Below are 20362 nucleotides of genomic sequence, written 5' to 3' on the forward strand. Positions count from 1 at the left end.
ATGTTGTATTAAACACATTTAGTTGCTGTCTTAACGACAGTGCAATTAAAGGTTTAGAAGAAACACAAGCAATGTTTTTTTGTGACCTTCCTGGTAATGGACTTACTACATCAGTCCTGCGTTGGTGAGAAAATGATCACTTTGGATGCAAGACATTGATGCGAAAGTGAATGTCCTCATGACAAAAACAGTGTCTGTGTGACTTGCACAGCATTAAGTCTAATAGCTTTACGTTTGTTGATAAATTGGCATGTTTTCACATTTAATGTCAAGACATTTACTGTCTAATATGAAGACAGCTGGTGAGTACTGACAACAAAATTATGCTAATTACAAGAATTATAATTATGTGTTTCTGATATTGTATATGTCTTTCACACAGTGCATTAGTTTTGGATCGTAAACTACAACAGCAGATATGCTTTTTGTTTCTAATGTACTTGAACAACAGTTATTATACAAGTTTAATAACCAAAATATATATTGGTCTTTAAATTAACATTCTATTTTCAAACCTCCATCAACTCTGTAAAGTCTAATAATTACATGGCCAACATTACTGTGGCAACAAGACTATTTTTTTCTGCATCATACGCTCAAACACATTTGATTACTTTAATATTATTCATAATGAGTTTGAAAAAGAAATACTGACCAAACATAATGAGGCAAGCTAACATTTTTTTTTAAAGTTTTGTTAAATAAGTCTTTCTTAATACCTCCTTACTGGAATGTCAAGTAATAAACATACAAGATATTTTGGTCTGATCCCCATTAGACAAGCCTCCCCTCTCATTGTACAGTACAGTAGGTGCTGACCCTACCTACGCTTATTATATCATCTCATCGTGCAGCAAAGTCACATGCTGCCTTATAGTAGCCTATATGTTGCCATAGTTACTCTGCAGTGCTTCAGTGGTATATATACATTCAGCAGGATGATTGGTGAAAATGTGTACCCTGTAGTAAATGAACATTCAATATTCCCTCGTGAACAAGATCAATGCCCAAAAATACATAGGAATCTATGAAAACACATGAAAATGGACTCTCTCACTGAATGGTTAAGATATCTGCGTATGTAAATGAGAGTCAGCGAGTGTGAGACGCGGGGGTTTGATGAGGCTTTGCAGCTGTGAAATCAGCTGAAAAGCCAAAGTGTAATTTGAGGAACTGAACAGTTTTCTTTCTGCACATACGTGCACACTAATACTAGAATAAGGATGCAATTATTAATGTTTAATGTTAATATTAATTAATTATTAATACAATTATTTGAATGATCATTTAATGTGACGACACGTTCAGTTTATGAAATGTCAAAAAAATTGTGAAAAAAATGTCCATCCTAATGTGCAACAGCTCAAGGGGACATTTTCAAATTGGTCGTTTTGTCTGGCCAACAGTCCCAAAACACAGATATTAAAGTGATTTATCATAAAGAAAAGTAGCAAATTCTCACATGAGAGACAGAGGAACCAGCAAATGTCTGGCATATTTGCTTGAAAAATTACCTAAATGATTGATTAATTAAATTATGTACATCACTGTCAATTATTTTTTGGACAATCTATACTGGAGGACTATGAGATGTTGTGTTGAGTAAGTGTTGGGCTTTTACCAGCACTCTGAGAAATAAGTGGCTGTTTTTTTCTGTATCTTTCCCTCTCACTCCTGCTTAGTTTCAATGACACAACATGGCATTGGTATCACTGTTTTAGTCCATGTAAACTGTGTGAAAGACAACTGCGTGAATGGAAAATCGAAGAGAGGCTGATTTTAAAGTTGTTCTGCACTTAGGGCCGTTCTGTTTAAATTTTTATCTTCAAAAATGTCTCATCATCAATCAGGTACAAAATCCCAAATTATAATTGTTAGAATCATATATTCTCAAACATCTGAAAGGAATTTAAACCTAACCGAAGCCTAAAACTGGGTTGACATTGATCTGTTTTTGTATTTAGTTGTGTATTTTTTCACATTTTCTACCTTTTCTTCCATCTCGCGTCCTTTCTCGTCTCTCTCTCTCTATGGACTCTGCAGCAGAGGATCTTCAGTTTCCAGCTGGGCCAGCTGCCTGCGCAGGCTGTTTACTTTGTTCTGAAGCTCCTTGTTGTAAGCAATTATATGTCCCATTTCCTCATAGGCCTCGTCCAAACACTTGGAGGAGCGGTTCCAACGAAGGAACACTCCTGTAATAGAAGATGGGATAGGACACTGTGAGAAATCTATAAAGAACAAAACATATTACAAGGAAGCAGTTTTCCTTTTCCTTTTATGCTCTAACAACAGTCTACAGCCCTGCTAGTGGCTCTGTGAAACTGAGGCACAGCAAGGTTTTGAGCTAAATGCTAAAATGATCACAGTCACAATACTAATATGCTGTTTACCACGTATAACATTTACCATTGTTCACCATTATGGTTTAGCATGTTGGCAGTGAGTAATAAACACACAAATGTTCTTGAGGCTCAATGTCATATCAGTAGACTCAAAGCAGATTCATGAGCTGACTGCAAAACCTTCCTCTCCTATACTTCCTCTATGGTGGAGGTGGGGGACTTTGGTACTGTAGATGAACTTGTGGAACTGACATACTGGAAACAGAAGTGTGACCACAGAATGGGCTGTGTGACCGGAATGTACAACACAGAAAGGAGGTGACTTGCCGGTCATAACTCCTCTGCATTTTTAGTAAAAACTCATCAAACTTTATTCCAAATCTAAACAGATGACACAACAATTTATGTTGAAGCACAGCAAGTGTTCCCTCAGAAATATTATGTAATTGGTGTTCTATACAGGGGTTTTCAAACTTTTTGTGTGTGTGGACCACTATTTGTAATCAAAAATGTTCACGGACCACCTCATAATACACATAATAACTAACTACACACAGTCCTACCTGAATTAATCCCCACCTCTTAATAGATCTACTAGCACTAAAACTATAACTGTCATCACATCAGTACAGGCTTGTTAAAAGAAAAGTTTAAAGAAAAGAAAGTTTACTGCACACAACGGTTGCCACATATTTAATTTATTTATTTACTCAAGCGCCCGAGCGGGCATAATCAGGTTAATTTGAACAACAGGCTTATTTCCATAGCAATGAAGTATTAAATCTATACAGTAATTTTTTTAGGGGATTATTAATCTTCAGAGTTTTACAAGACCTCAAAAAGTAGGCTATGTGAAATTGTCCACTTAACAGCACATCCGCAAAACATTTCAGAAACGCGAGATCAAGAAACTAACTGGAAATTAAAATAATAATAGGCCTTATTCATTAGGGCCCGAGCGCCAGTGGCGGATCTAGAAAATTTTACATGAGGTGGCAAGGGGTAGCGAGAGATCTTGGCAGGTTAGGGGTAAGGTTAGGTCAGGTAAGGTTAGAGGAAATATTTGAATTGATGAAATTACATTCTGAACATTAGGCTCTATTGTATGTTAAAAGCTAGCATAGAATTGATTAGTCTGTCTTTGTATGTTACAGTTTCACACTTTCCTTGCAACGTCATTAAACCTGTGGACGTGGGAACGACTGTCTTCAGAGTCTTGATGTTAGGAGAGAGTTTAGCTGGCTGTCAGTGTATAGAGCAATACCGAAGACAGCACAACAATATACTTAAAGTACAAAAAGTAAAAGTACTCATTATGCAGAATGTCCCATTTTAGAACAATGTCTATTTATATTATTGGATTATAATTAGTGGAATTATTTATGTGTACATCATTTTAATGTAGGCCGTATGCTATGCGTGTGATGTGATCATGACAACATTCTTTGCCTTTGGCCCTATACACATTTAATAGAAACACAGTAGGCCTACTCCTGGTTAAAAATAAAAACGTTGTTTATGGGAATTTACTGGTAAAATGAAGGTTAAAAAACTATTATTTTATATTTTACTTTGCTTTTCCACGGACCACCTGCAGTACCCTCACGGACCACTAGTGATCCGCGGACCACAGTTTGAGAATGACTGTAAAAGATACAAACATGAAGAGCTACAGACAGTGTCAAAAATGAATGGGGGCAGAGGGCAAAACTGCCCCAAGAAATCTCAGAATGCCCTGAAAAAGCAGAATCCAAGGGCAAAAACTGCCCTCAAGATTTCGAAAACAAATTATATTTACCAATATAGGCCAATATCCTAATCCTACATTAAGCCATCATTGTATTTTCATTCAATTTATTTAATTTCCATTTCCTTCTCTAACATACACTCACACAAACAGCATTACTATATATAAATGCATTGATAATAGCAATAGTATATGCGTTTTATTTACTCATGGTGGTGATTAGCCTACTGCAAGCATTAAATCTGCAATCATTTTACATAAAAACAGCATATTTATGCACTAATTACTATTTTATAAAGTGCCCCCAAGATTGTGTAAATACCCCAATTTTTTAGAAAGTAAAAATTGTCCCCCAGATATTCTGTGCACCTGATTCTCTATAAAAGGGTTGAGTAAGCAAAATGTCTGTTGCATTTTACGTGCTTCAGTAGTTCTCATATAGAACGAGGGAGTGGCTCTGAGGCCTTAGTCAGGAAAGGGGCCCCTCAAAAAGGTTCATCTGAACCTACTGACCCCTCAGTCTATAGACCCCCTCCCCGTACTTTCTTTATGAATGGCGTTCGCTTTGAGCTCATTCGAGATTCAGCAATTTTAAGCTTGGACCTCCCTGGGACATTTTTGGAGTATGTCACTGAACCCATCCTTTTTTAAATCAACTTAATCCTTCCCACAATTTAAAAGAAAAACAAATACATTTTTATCCCCATCATTAAGTTTGTGCTGGAAAAAAAACAAACTACCATATTCCAAACCAAGCTCCTTAAAATATAGTCATTTAGAAAGAAAAGGTACTTACTCATTCTGAATTATTTAACATGTTTGTTGCATGTAACAAAATAATTTCATATCCCTAAATGAATGAAATGTTGGAAAAAGCATTTTCAGCAGTGAATACTAAAGGTGGCATCTAATTTATTCCATTTAATCCTTGATTCACAACGACCATAAATCACAAGAAAACAATCTGAAGGGCACGGAGAAAGAAAAGAGCAGAATTCATTCACTGCACCCACAAAGTTTTCTTAAGCATCATGAAAGCGTCACTGTATCACTGCTCATTTTGTTTGCCACCATTTGATGCTTTGAAACGTAATATATTTCAAGTTAACAAGGTGGCAGAAGTGTTTAAAAAATAATTCAGACATCAAATTTGCAGTTTAAATTAAAAAAAAACTTCTTAATCTGTTTAAATGAAGAGATCAAGTAGTTTTATGCAGTATCTGTAACATTCTGAAATCAGTTAACAAGTCATTCTAACTGATATTTTGTGGTGAAATAAAAGCCTTACATTCATATTTGAGATTGTTGCTACAGATAAGTAGAAAAGTGAGTGGATTAGCGTGCATGCGACTGCTAACTGATAATTAGTAGTAAACCGCCACCAGGGGTGGAAGAAGTATTCAGACCTTTTACTTAAGTAAAAGTACTAATACCACACTGTGATAATACTCTGTTACAAGTAAAAGCGCTGCAGTATAAAAAGTAAAAGTACTCAATGCAGAAAAATCCTCACATTTTAGAAACTGGAAACGATCAAGACAGTTCTGTCATCAACTGTTTAATCATCTTATCATTTCAGCTGTACTTGTAGGCCTATATATTTTTGGGTAGTATAATTTATAATAAAACATCTATTTTATACTACATGTAACTACGTGTGTTTTGTGAGCAAAAACCTTAATTTGTAAAATAACTAAACCTGTCAGGTTAACGTAGTGGAGTAAAAAGTACAATATTTCTCTCTGAAATGTAGTGGAGTAGAAGTAGAAAGTGGCATGAAAAGAAAATACTTCAGTAAAGTACAGTACCCTTACATGTGTACTTAAGTAGAGTACTTGAGTAAATGTACTTTGTTAGATTCCACTACTGACTGCCACTATCCAGCGTCACTGGGCTCAGATGTCAGTATGTGTACCTTCTGCCACCTATAATAAGACAAACACGCAAGCCGCACACATCATCCAGATGCCTGCGAAGCAATCTGAGCAATGTCGGAAATGTGTTTTGCTGAAAGCTAAATGAGGGAGAAAAAGTAATATGAGCTTAACGGCCACATGCAGAGTTTAACCTCTTCATGTGACATGGTTCATAAGGCGGGTTATCTGAGGTGGACCTGAGGTCATGTTAAAAGGTTTGGTTGCATAGTATTTCGGACTAACTACCACATTTTTATTTTTAAAAGTTTTATTCATATGCACATTATTTTATTATATCTTTACACTTTTACAATATTACTTGAATTGTAGATAAAGAGGGAGGTGTTTCCAGCGGTTATGTCATTTCGTGTCAAAAGGTCCTGTAATTGGACGAGAGGAAAATGATGGCCTGTCGTGTTGATAATTGCATCTCATGTGGCTGTGACAAATTTCCCTTTAAAATATAATGTATGCATGCCTGCATTAATGTATTGACTAGTGGCTCACAGGGTCACTCAGTTCAGCGGTGCAAATAGTGAAATCAACGGTGCCCCCTTCTGGTGGGATTACAGAATGTCTGTAAAATTCAAGTTTTTACAGCATTCAGTAAAAATGTAACAAGGGAGGAAACTGTGAACAATTTATGGCAGCGTACCTGCAGGCTATAATAGCAGCACCTGTTTTAGGCTTTAGTCATGGGTGTCAGCTGTTATCTTAGTCAAACTTTGTTTTTCGGCCAAAGTTTTTGGTCTTCAGCCCGAGCATTTAACAACAGCATAAGTCAAACCAACATTGTCATGAATGCTAACGTGTCATGCTTTGAGTTCACAACATGCAGTCTAACTGGTTGATGCACACAGAAACAGGCTTTCTGTGTCAAACAAGAATACAAGAAGCGTAGCCCACTCCTAGTCTTGGCACACATTTACCATTTAACCCAACAACACCTTTTTTGTCATGCAAAGGTGACAAAAGCTTAAGTTGTGTGACCTGCTGACAGTTTCTGCCTAAAACCTTTATGGGTGTTTTCACTTCTAGGTCTGCTCATCTATCAAATATGTGTGATATTATGGGATTATTGTGATCAGTATTCAACATTTTCATTGCAAAGTCAAATTAAGTCTGCTTTTGTTTAGTCTGTTTTTCAATGTACTGCTAACAGTGTTTACTTTCCTTATCCAGTATGACACAAACCCAATGTGGTTGCTTTGTAAAATTATATTCAGTGTAGAGAGACACATTGTTTATTACAGGGTGTTACAAATGTAATGGACTGACATTAGCTTCTCTCCAATAGACAGAACCTTTCAGGTCACCTACTGTATATAATCTCAGTCACTGCATGTCTTTCTTACCTTCCCACAGCAGCAGACTCTGAGGGGCAACGGAGGGCCAGATCACAAGACTGTTAGCCTCGTAGAGCGGGTTGGTCAGACGTTCCAGTTCTTGGGGCCGATTTACCCATGACCAAAGGGACACAGTCTTCTCAGGTAGAGACAGTTTGGCTCTATCAAAAGGGTACGAGGGTGTAAGGTTATATCTTTATCAATAAAAGCAGTGGATGCCTAACGTTGTTTGTCAAAAGGGACTTGTAACTTGTACAATGACACACTTGCTGAATAAACAAGGAAAATCTTGTTGGTGAAAATATTTTTTCTCTCAATACATTTGGAACTCTTGACAACAAAATCATTATTGGGACATTACCACACTAATACCAGGCAATGGCATACTATAAAAATGTTTATGAACACTGTATTGTAGGGATATTGTATTTGATTGCATTAAATTATATAATTGTACATGATACGTGTGTATTACAGACCAACGCAAAACAAAATCAACAATCAGACTTCAGACTCACCTCTCAGCTGTGCTGTTGCCCAAAAATGTACCAAACTGAGAAGCATAGGCGTGTTCAAAGACCAGCACCAGGAAGCCCTCGCTGAATTCAAAGGAGCATGGAAACTGGCGAAGGATCTGCCACACACAGTCCAAGAAGAGCAGGAAGGAAGGAGCCTCCTGACGAGGCTTGCTGTTGGAGTAGGCTGACTGGGCGCAGCGCTGCTGGAACGGGTGACCCGCCTGGGACAGATGGTCAAAGATGTGAGAGGGGTCATGAGGAGGAAGGCAAAGACCATGTCCATCATGATATTGAAATGCTTACTGGAACTGATAACTGTACCTGCATGGAAACGCTATTAACATCAGCTAATATGAGGTTATAAATGCTTTTGTAACCTAATTTGTGTCCACATTGTCCCTTGTATGACCAACATATAAATACTTAACTGTATGTTAAAAACAAAGCGTCTGTTATTTCAAGCTTTTAAAATGAGACATTATATAAAAAAATATTCTCAGCAATTTTATCAAAAGGGTGAAAAAGATAAGGGGTGTGTCTCAATTTGGATACTTCGTGAGTACACCTACATGTAGTACACTGTGTACACTATGTATTCACTTGTGTACTGCGTACATTTCTACAAGGTAGTGTTGTCTCAAATCGCGCACGGCTGTTATGCACTGACCGGAATTAACTCTTCTTCTTCTGTTTAATTGGAAAATTGAAGCCGGGCGTAGCATTACCGCCGCCTATTGTCATCTGCCAAAACATATACCGGTTTTCTCACTAACTGGCAGCAGTATAGCGGTACACATATTACATTTGTATAGTTTGTGTTCGTGCCACATTCACAAGTTTGAAAATACGCTGGTGGACCTGTCGGATTCCGCTCCATAGCAAAGATGCCGACCGCTGAGTGCGAGTAGCGTCCAGCTATACACTCACCATTTGGACTGCTTTGAATGCAGCATCCGTGTAGTCGTAGTGCAGTGCATGTGGCCACACTTCGTCAGTGTGAACGCACTATGTACGCAAAATAGCAAGCGTTAAGTTTGCAAGTGCAAGTGAGACACAGCATAAGACTGTGCTTCAAAGGTTAGAGAAGCTTACCTGGAGCCACTCTCGCTCCACCAGGCCCTGGAAGCCTCTGATGGTCCTGCAGGCCGGATCAAGGATGATCTGAGCCAACGAGGTCACCTGCAGGGTGGAGTCTGTCCCTTCTGTACCGTGAACAAGCACCGACGCTCCCTCCCTGAGACAAACACACATGATTACAATTTGTCAGTGTGTCACCAGCTACTCTACTGTACACAGACAAGTAACACAGATCCACTGTGAACAATAAATCATAACAAGCAAATCAAACATTGTTCCCTGACCTGTCGATACACTGGGCAGCCAGGCAGGCAGTGGTGAGGATCTCTTTGACATGAGTCTGCCAGTTGGAAGCCTCTAGCTTGCTTAACCAGCGGTCCATGCTGTGCGATTGGTCATTACACGCCTCTACCAGCTTTATCAGGCTCTCCTGGAGGATGTTTGACCTGGAAATGACAGATTTGTCACAACACTAAAAAAAAAATTCAGACTAATTCATATATATTGAGTATACATTTAATTCATACAAATACAAGTTGAAAAACAAAGCTTTTGACACATAGTATCAGTATTACATTCTATCAAAAGATAGCACAAAGTTTAGTTATTGCGTTATGGATCCACTGAAGCCCTTACTGACCACTCACCTTTCGATTGCCTTGTGGATCCTCCTCCACTGGGGGTAGTTAGCTTCAGACTCAAATCCTCCTCCTCGAGCTTTGGCCTGCTGGGCAACATTGATGGTGCGTGTGTCAATGATGTAGCCACGTTTGCCTGGTCGCAGGGTGGCATTGATCAGCTTCTCGTCTTCCTTACACCGGCGCCCGTTGGTGCCTGTCAGAGGCTGCCCTGCTCGCATCATCACCTGAAAGTGGAAGGGATTTGGTGGATTTTCTAAAAATAAACATTCCATTTAAATAAAAATAAACCATTGCCTACAGACGGACAGTAAATCTACAAAGAATATTCTGCAGCATATATCATATAAACTCCATTCCCCAGATGATCACCATGCCATTCTTCTTGTGGTAGTAGCTAAGTACTGGAAAACGGCCACCGTGACGGAAGGTAGCTGCTTTCTTCAGCGTGTCATCATCAACATATTTGGGCACTGCCACTAGAGGGGGGTATGATGGACACACACTGAAGTCCTTGTTGACTTCACTCAGTCTCCACTCATCTGTCTGATAAAAGGAATGGTGACATGTTAAAAGAGGGGTGTTAGGCATGTACAACAGAGGGCTGGGAGAATATTAAGTGGCATCGTTATTTGTCAGTAATCAAGTCCATACCATGGACTCCAAATCTTTAAAGGCATCCTCTGGAAGAAATGAATTCCAGCCATCTTCTATGACTTCAAACATGGGCCGGTAAAAGAAAGGGTACATCAGGGAGAGTAAATCAAGCGTGGACAGAGCCTAAAGAGGAATAAAGTATATGTATTAATTAATCATATGTAGATTTCATTTGACATTAAAAATAGGACAAACTTTCAGATGGTAAAAGGGAACATTTTGCCGTTAAAATCAGTTAAGTGTAGGCTATTTGACTTCTTTTTTTTCCTTTTCTTTTTTACCTCAATAGAGCTGGCAATGTTGAGACACTCCTCCATGCCAGGGATGTCGAGCTGGATCATCCTCAGGTCTTTGCATTTGACTATGATGCTTCCCAGAGACCCCACAAATCTGAGAAGGAAGTGGAAGATTTTTTTTTTTATTATTTTTTTTTGGGCTTTTCCGCCTTTATTTTCTGATAGGATAGCTAGGTGAGAGAGAGAGAGAGAGAGAGAGAGAGAGAGAGAGAGAGAGGGGACATGCAGGAAATCATCACAGGTCGGATTCGAACTCCGGACCTCTGCGTCGAGGCATAGACCTCCAAGTATATGTGCGCCTGCTCTACCCACTGATCCAACCCAGCCACAGGAAGTGGAAGATTTTATTCAAAATGTAAGCACAGTAGACAGAATGACTAGCATGGGAAAGACACAACGGCTCAATGCCCCAGTGTGAAATACTCTGGGGCTGACTGCGTGGAACTTGAATGTTCTCCTCGTGTTGGGTTTCCTCTGAGCACTCTGAATTTACCCATATTAAAATACATATAGTACATGTTAGCTATTATATACTCCTGCCTGCATTTGACCAAGTTACAGAGTTGAACCCCAGTAGCTGCTACTTAGTTGGGAAAATGCTAAGAAAAAATGTCCACAGTAACTGTGGTAGAGCTTACACACTCGTAGTCCTAAATTGAGACTAGTAATCATAAATACATTTTATTTGGAACGCACTTTATATTTAAACAAATCTCAAAGAGCTACATAAGAAATACAGAGAAGTGCTAGGGAGAAAAAAGTATTAAAACTAAAAGAAACAACAAAAGGACAAGGAAAGGGGTAAGTAATCAGCCAAAAGCTGATCCTGGTCACATTCAAGTTACAGGTTAAAGCCCAACATGTTCAATTCCGAAACCCTTGTAGACTAGGCCGTATGTCAACTCTGGGTATTTAGAGTTGAAGGAGACTGAGCAGCTGAATAACAAAATGCTTGGGCCTGTGTGTCTCTGTCTCCCAAGGTCCCCACACACACAGGGAAGACACAGTTGAGAGATTGCACCCACCTAAGGATAGGCTCTACTGCAGTGTGGTCAGGCTGACATTGTTTTAAGTCTGTGCTGAAGTGTTTGGGTTCATGATTTAGGTAAGCAAATGTGTTTACGGCGCCAGTAATAACTTTGTTTGAATTGAATGTGGGAGAAAGCCCGTATTCGGTAAACAGCTCAACTGAAGATCTCCAGCATGAGTTAAATGCTCAGTGGAAAGGCAGAAATCCTCAGAGTTGGGATGGCACGACATGACACTACACTGTGGTTAAACTGTACTGCTTAATCCTAAATCTTCTTGATCATGATTTATTAAATGCTTTTGTGTGAGTCATCAAAGTCCTTTACATGTACAGAGTCAAGCTGCTCCTGAGTTTTACCTAACACTTACTTTGTGCCGAGTGCATTGATGTGCAAATATTAGTTTGTTTGCTTGTGATTTTTTACAGGCAACGTTTAATCCTCAATGCTGTTTAGAGCTCCCCACCCTTCTCAACCACACAAAATAAATGCTCAACCTCTGGAAAACACTGTGTGACTTCCTGTCGCAGTAGTTTCAGATCCTCACTCCACTGTAAAAGTCAGGCGTAAGCGTACTAAAGAAAATCATAGCAGTGAAATGCTCAAATCCTTCTGCATGCGATCACAGAGTTGCGATGAAAAGACAGGTGTAACCGCAATCAAACACAACTCTACCGTAACTGTGTGTTTCCTCCCTTGATATTCTAAATTATTTCACATCAAAATGATTTCACCAAACACACATCCTGCTGATCTGCCTCTATGTTCATAATAGATTTCATAAAAAGGGCACCCAATGCAAAAACACACTGCACAACATAGCCTTTTCATGTGTCATTGTATTTTTTAACATAACTAAAGAAACTGCAAAGTGACAGTGACATTGACTTGAAAAACGACAAAGGAAAAAGGTGTAAAATCCTCCATAACAGTTATTAAGAAGCACCTTTTCTCTATAGAGTCAATGTTGGAGTGAAGCAGCCACAGTTCCTCTGTGTTGTCCTGTCTGGAGGAGAGAATCAGGTGATGACCAGTCAAACACAGGGTCCCCTCCACAGTGGGCATGAAAGGCCGATGTAGAGCAACTCCGTCCACCCTGGGTGTCTTTATCAACTCTGCAAACTCCATGACCTGACCTGAAGAAAAGACAACAAACAGCCCAGATGCAGGAGAAAGCATATGGACAACGCTGCTGGTTAGCTAAAGTACTACTGCTAAGACAAAGTAACTGAAGCCCTGCTATGCTGCTTTTAAATAAAGATATCGTGCAAGTCGATTACCTTAGAAACCGATTGCTAAATGCTGCAACAATATGTCAGCTAGCGAAAGTTAGCTTGACTCAGGAAATGAAGTGGCTAACGTTAGCTAGCAAGATAACCGTGACAGGCCGTATAAACTGTCCGTCATTTTTACATCTACGTCATTATGTTAACATAATACATACTGTAAAAGTACAGAACAAAAATGTACGTTTTTCATTGACATAAAATTATTTATTGTACAATTACCTGATTATCTTTCCGTTTTATTTGTTGTTGAGCGAGACTGGTACGTTCACATAAACAAGCCGACTGGAAACAACTGACTTGTGAAATTCGGCTCAGGACTTTTTGCATAGAAAATTACCAATTTCTTCTTTGAAAATGAAAAATAATTTATTCTGTGCTTTCCAATGATATTGAACATTAACTTTACAGTTAAATGTGACTTTATAACGCCAACTTGGAAACCAATGGGACAAAACATATGGGATTACATATACATGTAGGCCTATAATAAAGGTTCATGTCATTCATCCAGGTGGTAGGCATACGTAAAGTCAAAATGAAACTACCCACTGGACTTACTTAAAGAGTTGAATACTTTTCATCAATCATTCCGTAACTCATTCATTTCAGAGCTTTACTTCAGTTTAAGGAAATATTTGTTTAAGATTTGCTGTGAAATAAAATGAAAAACTAGCCTAGGCCTACATTCTTCAATGGCATTGGCACATTTTCCACATTCATGTTGTATGTGAAGCTGCTTTTATTTTTTTTAGGGCTCATCCATGTATCATCTATTTATCCCCTGTTGTATGGAGCACCTAACAATATCAAAAAGGGACACTAGGTGGTGACATTGAAAGAGTTTTGAAAGACATTGTGATACATATCTGCATGGCCCCATAATTCAATAACATAGATTTGAGATGCCTTTAAGGTGCATTCTGCATGATCATGAGAAATAAATTATTATTACAGGCCTATAGTAAGAAAGGTGTGCGTGTGTGTGTGTGTGTGTGTGTGTGTGTGTGTGTGTGTGTGTGTGTGTGTGTGTGTGTGTGTGTGTTGCTTTGATAACAAATCATAGATTATAAGGAGAGTAAATAGGCCCCAGACTCAAAAGCAGACTCTTTAGACAGACTGGGTGATTTAAAAGCTCTGGTTGGTCAATCAGACTGGCTACTTGGTGACAGTGACCTGTAAATAACTGACAGACAGCAAACCAGGCGGCCTAAATATAATAAAAACAGCATCCAGATACATGAACAGACTGGACACTAGAAGGCAACAACATCAGGCTACTTTGACAATCAAATAAAAGGAAAAATAAATTGCCATCCATAGTGTATTTACAGTATTACTAGACTAACAAGCAATTGCAGAGCAACATAAGGGGGGGAAAGAAACAAACCTTGAGGGAGACTTCAAGATCCATCCCTTCTTAAATGGCTGGGGATGAAATGAACAGAGAGTTTTAACAGTTAATGTAATTTTAAGATGTCCAAAAAAAATAAATCCAATGAAACAAGTCCAGTGTCCGCTCTTCACATCGTTCCAAGCAGACAGTGCCAGGGTGGTGTAGTGTGGGGTTAAGCGGGAGGTCAGTGGATGGAATCCCCTGGAGGATGACAGTGTGGGCAGTTTGGTGAGGCAGAGGGCAGGGTAACTTGAAAGATGGAGGACATGATGAAGCACAGAATCCTAGATCCAAAACCTAACACAATGGCTGACCAGACAGAGCAGACGTTAGTATCCTGACACTCATATGTCCAGGAAGGAAGAAGAAGAATGACCATAGCAGTGAATCGTCCCGCTGTTGGGATCAGTGGGACAATTCACTGCTATGGTGCGCTCCATCTACTAGACTCCACTATTGCCTAGCTACTGACAGGGCTTAGTGTAAATGGCACTTTTCTGCATTATAGAAACCCAAGTAATTATTGGCTCAATCTCAGGTACAAATTAAATCTAAAGAAAAGAGATAATAAGAACAATTTGAGTTAAGATTTAAAGATCATAAGAGAGCCGGCTTCTCTAATAGCAGCTGGGAGTTTATTTGGTAGGAAAAAGCTGTTGCCTGAGGATTTTGTCTTTAGTTCTTAGGATAAAAAGAGTGTGTGTGTGTGTGTGTGTGTGTGTGTGTGTGTGTGTGTGTGATGTATTGTAAATCAGCGCAGTATTTGCTTCAGTTGCAGCCAGTCTGTGCTTCACAATAGATGGTTTGCTCTGGGCCTTTCCAGCCCACATCATAGAGAATGCATTGTACAGATGCCAGAGCTCAATTGAAAGTGAAACCTGGTGTTGCTTTACAAACCAAATAACTGCCCTTCCTCTGAGGAAAAGATGCTTTGCTGTTATTTTTTTTTTTTTTTAAAGAAGAAGATGGGCTGATAAAAAATAGCTTTCAAAGCAAATATTCACTTCACAGCCCTATGCAGGATACAATAGAGTAGCCTAACCTCTATGTTTTATTTAACAGGATGCTTAGATAAATGTGTTGGTGCAGGAGGAGATGATTTAATTTAGCATATGTTAAAAGGTTATACATGTTAACTTGTATGTCAAAAGCTGCATTTTGAAGAGATAACACTTGATGAAACACACTTTGCTCACTGTGCCTTGGAGGAATTTAGGGAAAATATTTAATAAACATATCAAACACAAAACTAAATGTTGGACTGGAAGGATTGATTGAGCTGGATGAGTAACTACAACCAGTAACTGTCAAACTGTGATCACATTGTTTCCAAACCTGAATGCTCACTTACGTCACACAGATCAGATTTGGACATTTCTTGACGTGCTCTGAGCATTATGGAACATCATCTGGCAAATTTTAGGGATTAACAGTTTGTGCCAACACACCCCTACACCATTACTCACCATAAAGACAATGTCTCATCCAACCTTCTGTTCTAAATGCTTGGTGTTTGCTCTGTTATGTGATGGTATTTTGGGCTTATCCAGTGAATCAAAATGGCATGTCACGGCAGATAATGATGACTGAAACGTGAGTGCACAGACTATTACCAAAAATAGTTGTGTAAGCTCCGTGAGAAACTTCTTCATTTATTCACTCATAGCTCTATCAATAGCCCTACTGCTGCTGAAAGTTTAGAAATGGTATTTTATAGCTTGTCAAGCTAATGAAATGAATAGTAACAATAATATTTGTTTGTTTTTGTTCAGCTTTTTATTTGAATGTAGAGGTATTGGCTGTGGAACTGGTGATACTTCTTTTTGTGTTGTACATTTAAGTCATTGCTTGGCCAGGTTTGTTGTCTGAGTCACCTGAAGGAGATTTGCATTGAGACATGTACATGTACTACGGGCTACAGTTATCATCTCACACCTAAAAGGGCAAGAAACTGTGAAAATGTGTAAAAGCTCCTGAAGGATTCATCACTAATTACATTATTTGCATTATTTACTACATATGGCGCATGTATGCTACTGATAACCTTGTAAGCATGAACAACATGCTTCCATGTTAGCTTTCATCAAATTTTCATATGTTTTGCGAGCTAGTTTCTTTTCATGTCATGCTATTTTTTTCCTTTTTTTCTTTTTTTTCCTTTTTTATTATTTCTTTCTTTCTTTCTTTTCAAGAAGCACCCCTTGTTCATAGTATTGTATATGCAGAGAGCATTTATAGGAAAAGAACAGGGTACCTATTTGTTGCCTTAGATTTGCACATTCAAATAAAAGAACTGAGATTAAACTGATAACTATAGCCACCAGCTATACCTTGCTTACTGTTAGTAGTTATTTGTTATTTTTTTCTGGATAAAAATCTTTAGGATGTCTTGCACTATATTGAAAAGTGCATTAAGTGTTGTTGTTTTTTCTCAGCTGCTGGTAGCTAGTCAAACGCATAGTTAGTTTTTAGTCTTTTGCAATATACTCACTCATAATTCATCATTGGGTTAAAATCATACAATGTATCACTTGTAGATGCACAAATATAAATTTTTGCTCCCTGATGACATTTCACATGAGCACTAACCTGATAAATGTTATATAGTGCAGCATCGCTGCCCCTCTTTGACATGACTCTACACTCACACTATAGAAGTAAGCACACAATACATTGCTTGTTTTAGACATTACATGTGTTGTGGTAAGTCTTTGTATGACATAGTGACCTGAACAAATAAGCCTCAGCAGCAGGGACACTCACACTCACAAACTGAAAAAAACAACCATAGACTTGTCATCAGCCTTTTATTGCTACTTGTATTGATTACACAGTCACACATCTGAAGTACAAAACATAAAACAGCCTTGCCCACAATGCATCATTGATTTTCTCCACCTGAATATTTTGCTCACAGGATGCTGGATTTACATTTGAAGTATAGCTGGCTAGAAAGTATTACTGCTCCCTTCCTTTGCGGATTCCTGTTCCATGTGTGGAAATCACACAAACATTGTCTGATTTATTTAGCCTACGCCGCCCTAACCATCCTTCATCCTGATCTCTTCCTCGAGAGGCCTCTGAGTTTTTCTGCTTTTATTTTCACCCACTCTCTGTCTCACACACACTCATGTGAGGCCTGTTTGCTGTTTTTTTTTTATTTATTTAAAATGACTAATGCCTGTTTGTTGCCCTGTAATGCAGTTTGTGACAAATTGGTTAAAAAGTGCTTTATAATTTGAATTGATGTCATCTGATTTGATTGTTTTTTTATTGCTGCAAGGCCTTTGTTGCATTAAACTGCCTACTATCTCCTGTGGATATTAGAGCTGAGTGTGCATCTGGTGTGCTGCTCAAAAGGGAATTGTGAAGAGACCTAACAGACCTGAGGAAGGAGAAGAAAGGAAGGCTACTCAGGTGAAACAGGTTTGATGATACCTTACTCTCATGTGTGCATTCCATCTCATTTAAATAATTTTTTCCCCTGGTTATCTGGCCCGGAGCAACGGCTATACAGTTATCTTGATAGATAGTAACAATTCACCATGACAAGTAGTAGCCTTAAACTGAAAACTATCTAATTTTTGGTACTTATTTGTACCATACATGCTAGGACATAACACATGTATGTAGATTGTGGTCATTTCTGTGATAGCTTTTAACAATAACTAAAAATATTTATTTTAACGGATCATATAAAGTACACACAAAGAGTGTTTTTGATAGATTGTAAGGTAATGAATGTGAGTAAACATATGGGTGTTTTAGTGTGAAACCAGACAAGACCTGGTCCAATGAACCCAATCAGAAATAATTAAGTGAGTTAATGTAGCTCTGGGCTCCTTCTCACTGGTCCAATGGCATCTCATACCCTGGCAGTACACAGAGAGAGAGAGAAAAGCCTGCAAAGTAGTCATGCTTTTCCTCTCCGTAATGTGTTGACATTTGGCTCCAATGTGATTTGTCATTAGTCACAAGACCAGCAGAGGTGAACATGATGAAAATATTAAAGTCTCACTCCACTCAAAAATGTGTTTTGCTTAATGTTACTTCACTTGAAGGTTTAGGGAATGCATTCCATTTCCATCTGTGTGCATACACGTCCCAGTAATGCTTGTTACTAACTTATTCCCCAGAGTCCCTATGTTTTCTCGCCTCACAGTTTTCCACCTAAATCGTGGTGGTTGCAGCTACTGCTGTAGTCCTGCTTGACGCCCTGCTACTCCCTGCACTGCTACTACTATTACTTCTAGTCATAGTTCTATTATCTTTATCGGTACTCATCATACAAACTGCTATAATTATTATGAATCATATTTCTCCATATCTGTATACCTGTTACAGTGTCTCTGTGTCTCAACTGGCAGCGGCAGATGGCTGCCCACCAAGAGTCAGGGTCGGTCCGAGGTTTCTGCCTGTTTAAAGGAAGTTCTTCCTCGCCACTGTCGCACCAAATGCTTGCACTTGGGGGGGAGAATTGTTGGGTCTTTGTAAATTATAGAATGTGGTCGAGACTACTCTATCTGTAAAGTGTCATGAGATAACTCCTTTTGTGATTTGACATTATAAATTAAATGGAATTAAATGTGTCAATAAGGGTCCTCAGAGATAGATAGAGAGGGAGATAGAAGAGAGTGTTCGGGTTCAGCACTATTTCAGCACTGGACAGCTCCCATGAACTCCAGCGTCCAAACAGGCGAGCAGAGCAGTTGGGTGAAAGCGGACATGATCCAATCAATCTCACAGTGGATATGACCCTGCATGGCAGCTCTGTGTGTTCAGTCTAATCACTGTGTTGTTGAGCATGCAGCAGACTCACCAGCTCTTTGCTTGCACATGCTACCGAAGGGGGAAACGTCACTTTTCAGCAAATGTTTACGAAATAAAATCCTGCATAAAGGAGAGAAATCCCAACATGTCTCTTAGCAACCATTCTAGACATCTATAGATTCATCTATAGATCCATTAGGTCTTTTACCCAGAGGACATGGTGTGAAGAAGCTGCCTATAGCTTGCTCTTTTGTAATGCCATTACTACTGTATACAGAAAAACTTCCAATTTTAACTTCCAATTGTTTGTTGATGCAGGTAGAAATGCCTATTCTCTTTCGAAAAATATACATATAGTATAATTTTACAAGCATACTGACTATATCATAGAGGACCATTACACTTATACCAGGTGATACAAATACTAAAAAGCACAGTAAGGCCACTATAAACTCTTTATAGAGCAATAAAGTCATTGTGGGATGCTTTTTTTTCGTCAATAGGAAGGCCTGTGTTTTTGTTCCGCCTTCCTCCTACAAAAATGACCCCACACTGTGTCACTGTGACTGATTCAAATGTTCAAACAACAGGAAAGACTTCCTTTGGTGATGATGAGGCATGCTGCATTACATCATGCAGTCCTCTCCTGCAAATTTTGGGGCTTCAAAGGAGACACTAGATGGCAACCACGTTGAGAGGGAGAGACAGTGTGTGTGTGTGTGTGTGTGTGTGTGTGTGTGTGTGTGTGCGTGCGTGCGTGCGTGCGTGCGTGCGTGCGTGTGTGTGTGTGTGTGTTTGTTTGTTTGTGTTTGTGAGTGTGTGTGTGTGTGTGTGTGTGTGTGTGTGTGTGTGTGTGTGTGAGAGAGAGAGAGAGAGAGAGAGAGAGAGAGAGAGAGAGAGAGAGAGAGGAGGAAGGAGGGGAGAGGTGGGGGATGAATAACGTCGGGGTGGGACAGTGGAGGGACGGTCTGCTCTTGGCACTCAGCTTGCAGCTGGAGGAGAGCTGCAGAGAGGGAACACAACTGCGCAGCGGGAAATGAGATTAATGCACAGGTAAAAATTGGTCGACCACAGATGGATGAATGAGTTACATATTAAATTGTTTGAACTTGTAGATTAGATTATTGTTACCAGGAGGGAATCGATCTGCAGTAGAGGGAAAGCAAGACAAGATGTGCTGCGTCCATGGCGCCACTGGTGCGCTATCCGGGGACAGAGTGAGCGACGGCGACGCACTGACACCCCGCTTTTAGATGGCTCCAACATTTGGGGTGCAAAACAGGTGTCAGGGAAGTGTCGTCACGAACCCCGGAAGCCGGAGGAGGTGGGAACATCAGAGGGAAAG

At 39.3% G+C, this 20362-nt stretch overlaps 1 protein-coding gene across 3 annotated transcripts; it reads right to left on the bottom strand.

The window, feature by feature from the left end:
* Positions 1–1301: 1301 nt before the first annotated feature.
* Positions 1302–13154, bottom strand: mtmr9 (myotubularin related protein 9). 3 transcript variants are annotated; one of them, XM_031321703.2, is made up of 11 exons: positions 13074–13154; positions 12512–12701; positions 10523–10631; positions 10239–10364; positions 9957–10130; positions 9594–9811; positions 9231–9392; positions 8962–9103; positions 7870–8090; positions 7361–7512; positions 1302–2192 (listed from the first exon to the last, which is right to left on the bottom strand). In XM_031321703.2, the coding sequence occupies exons 2-11, from the start codon at positions 12691–12693 to the stop codon at positions 2029–2031; spliced, it is 1650 nt and encodes a 549-aa protein (XP_031177563.1). In that variant the 5' UTR covers positions 12694–12701; positions 13074–13154; the 3' UTR covers positions 1302–2028. The 3 variants fall into 3 exon arrangements, with proteins under 3 accessions (XP_031177563.1, XP_031177565.1, XP_031177564.1); XM_031321705.2 differs by having other exon boundaries at positions 12512–12705; positions 13074–13151; XM_031321704.2 differs by having other exon boundaries at positions 12512–12720; positions 13074–13146.
* Positions 13155–20362: the final 7208 nt, after the last annotated feature.

Source organism: Sander lucioperca, chromosome 19, assembly GCF_008315115.2.
Source record: "Sander lucioperca isolate FBNREF2018 chromosome 19, SLUC_FBN_1.2, whole genome shotgun sequence".
Taxonomy (NCBI): domain Eukaryota; kingdom Metazoa; phylum Chordata; class Actinopteri; order Perciformes; family Percidae; genus Sander; species Sander lucioperca.

Bases quoted from the DNA above. Each gene is read 5' to 3' on its own strand.
- mtmr9 (XM_031321703.2), bottom strand. From the start codon at position 12,693: ATGGAGTTTGCAGAGTTGATAAAGACACCCAGGGTGGACGGAGTTGCT. The intron at 10,632-12,511 runs GTGCTTCTTAAT...CTTCCTTCTCAG, and splicing joins ATTGACTCTATAGAGAAAAG to ATTTGTGGGGTCTCTGGGAA. The intron at 9,393-9,593 runs GTGAGTGGTCAG...TGTCATTTCCAG, and splicing joins ATCCACAAGGCAATCGAAAG to GTCAAACATCCTCCAGGAGA.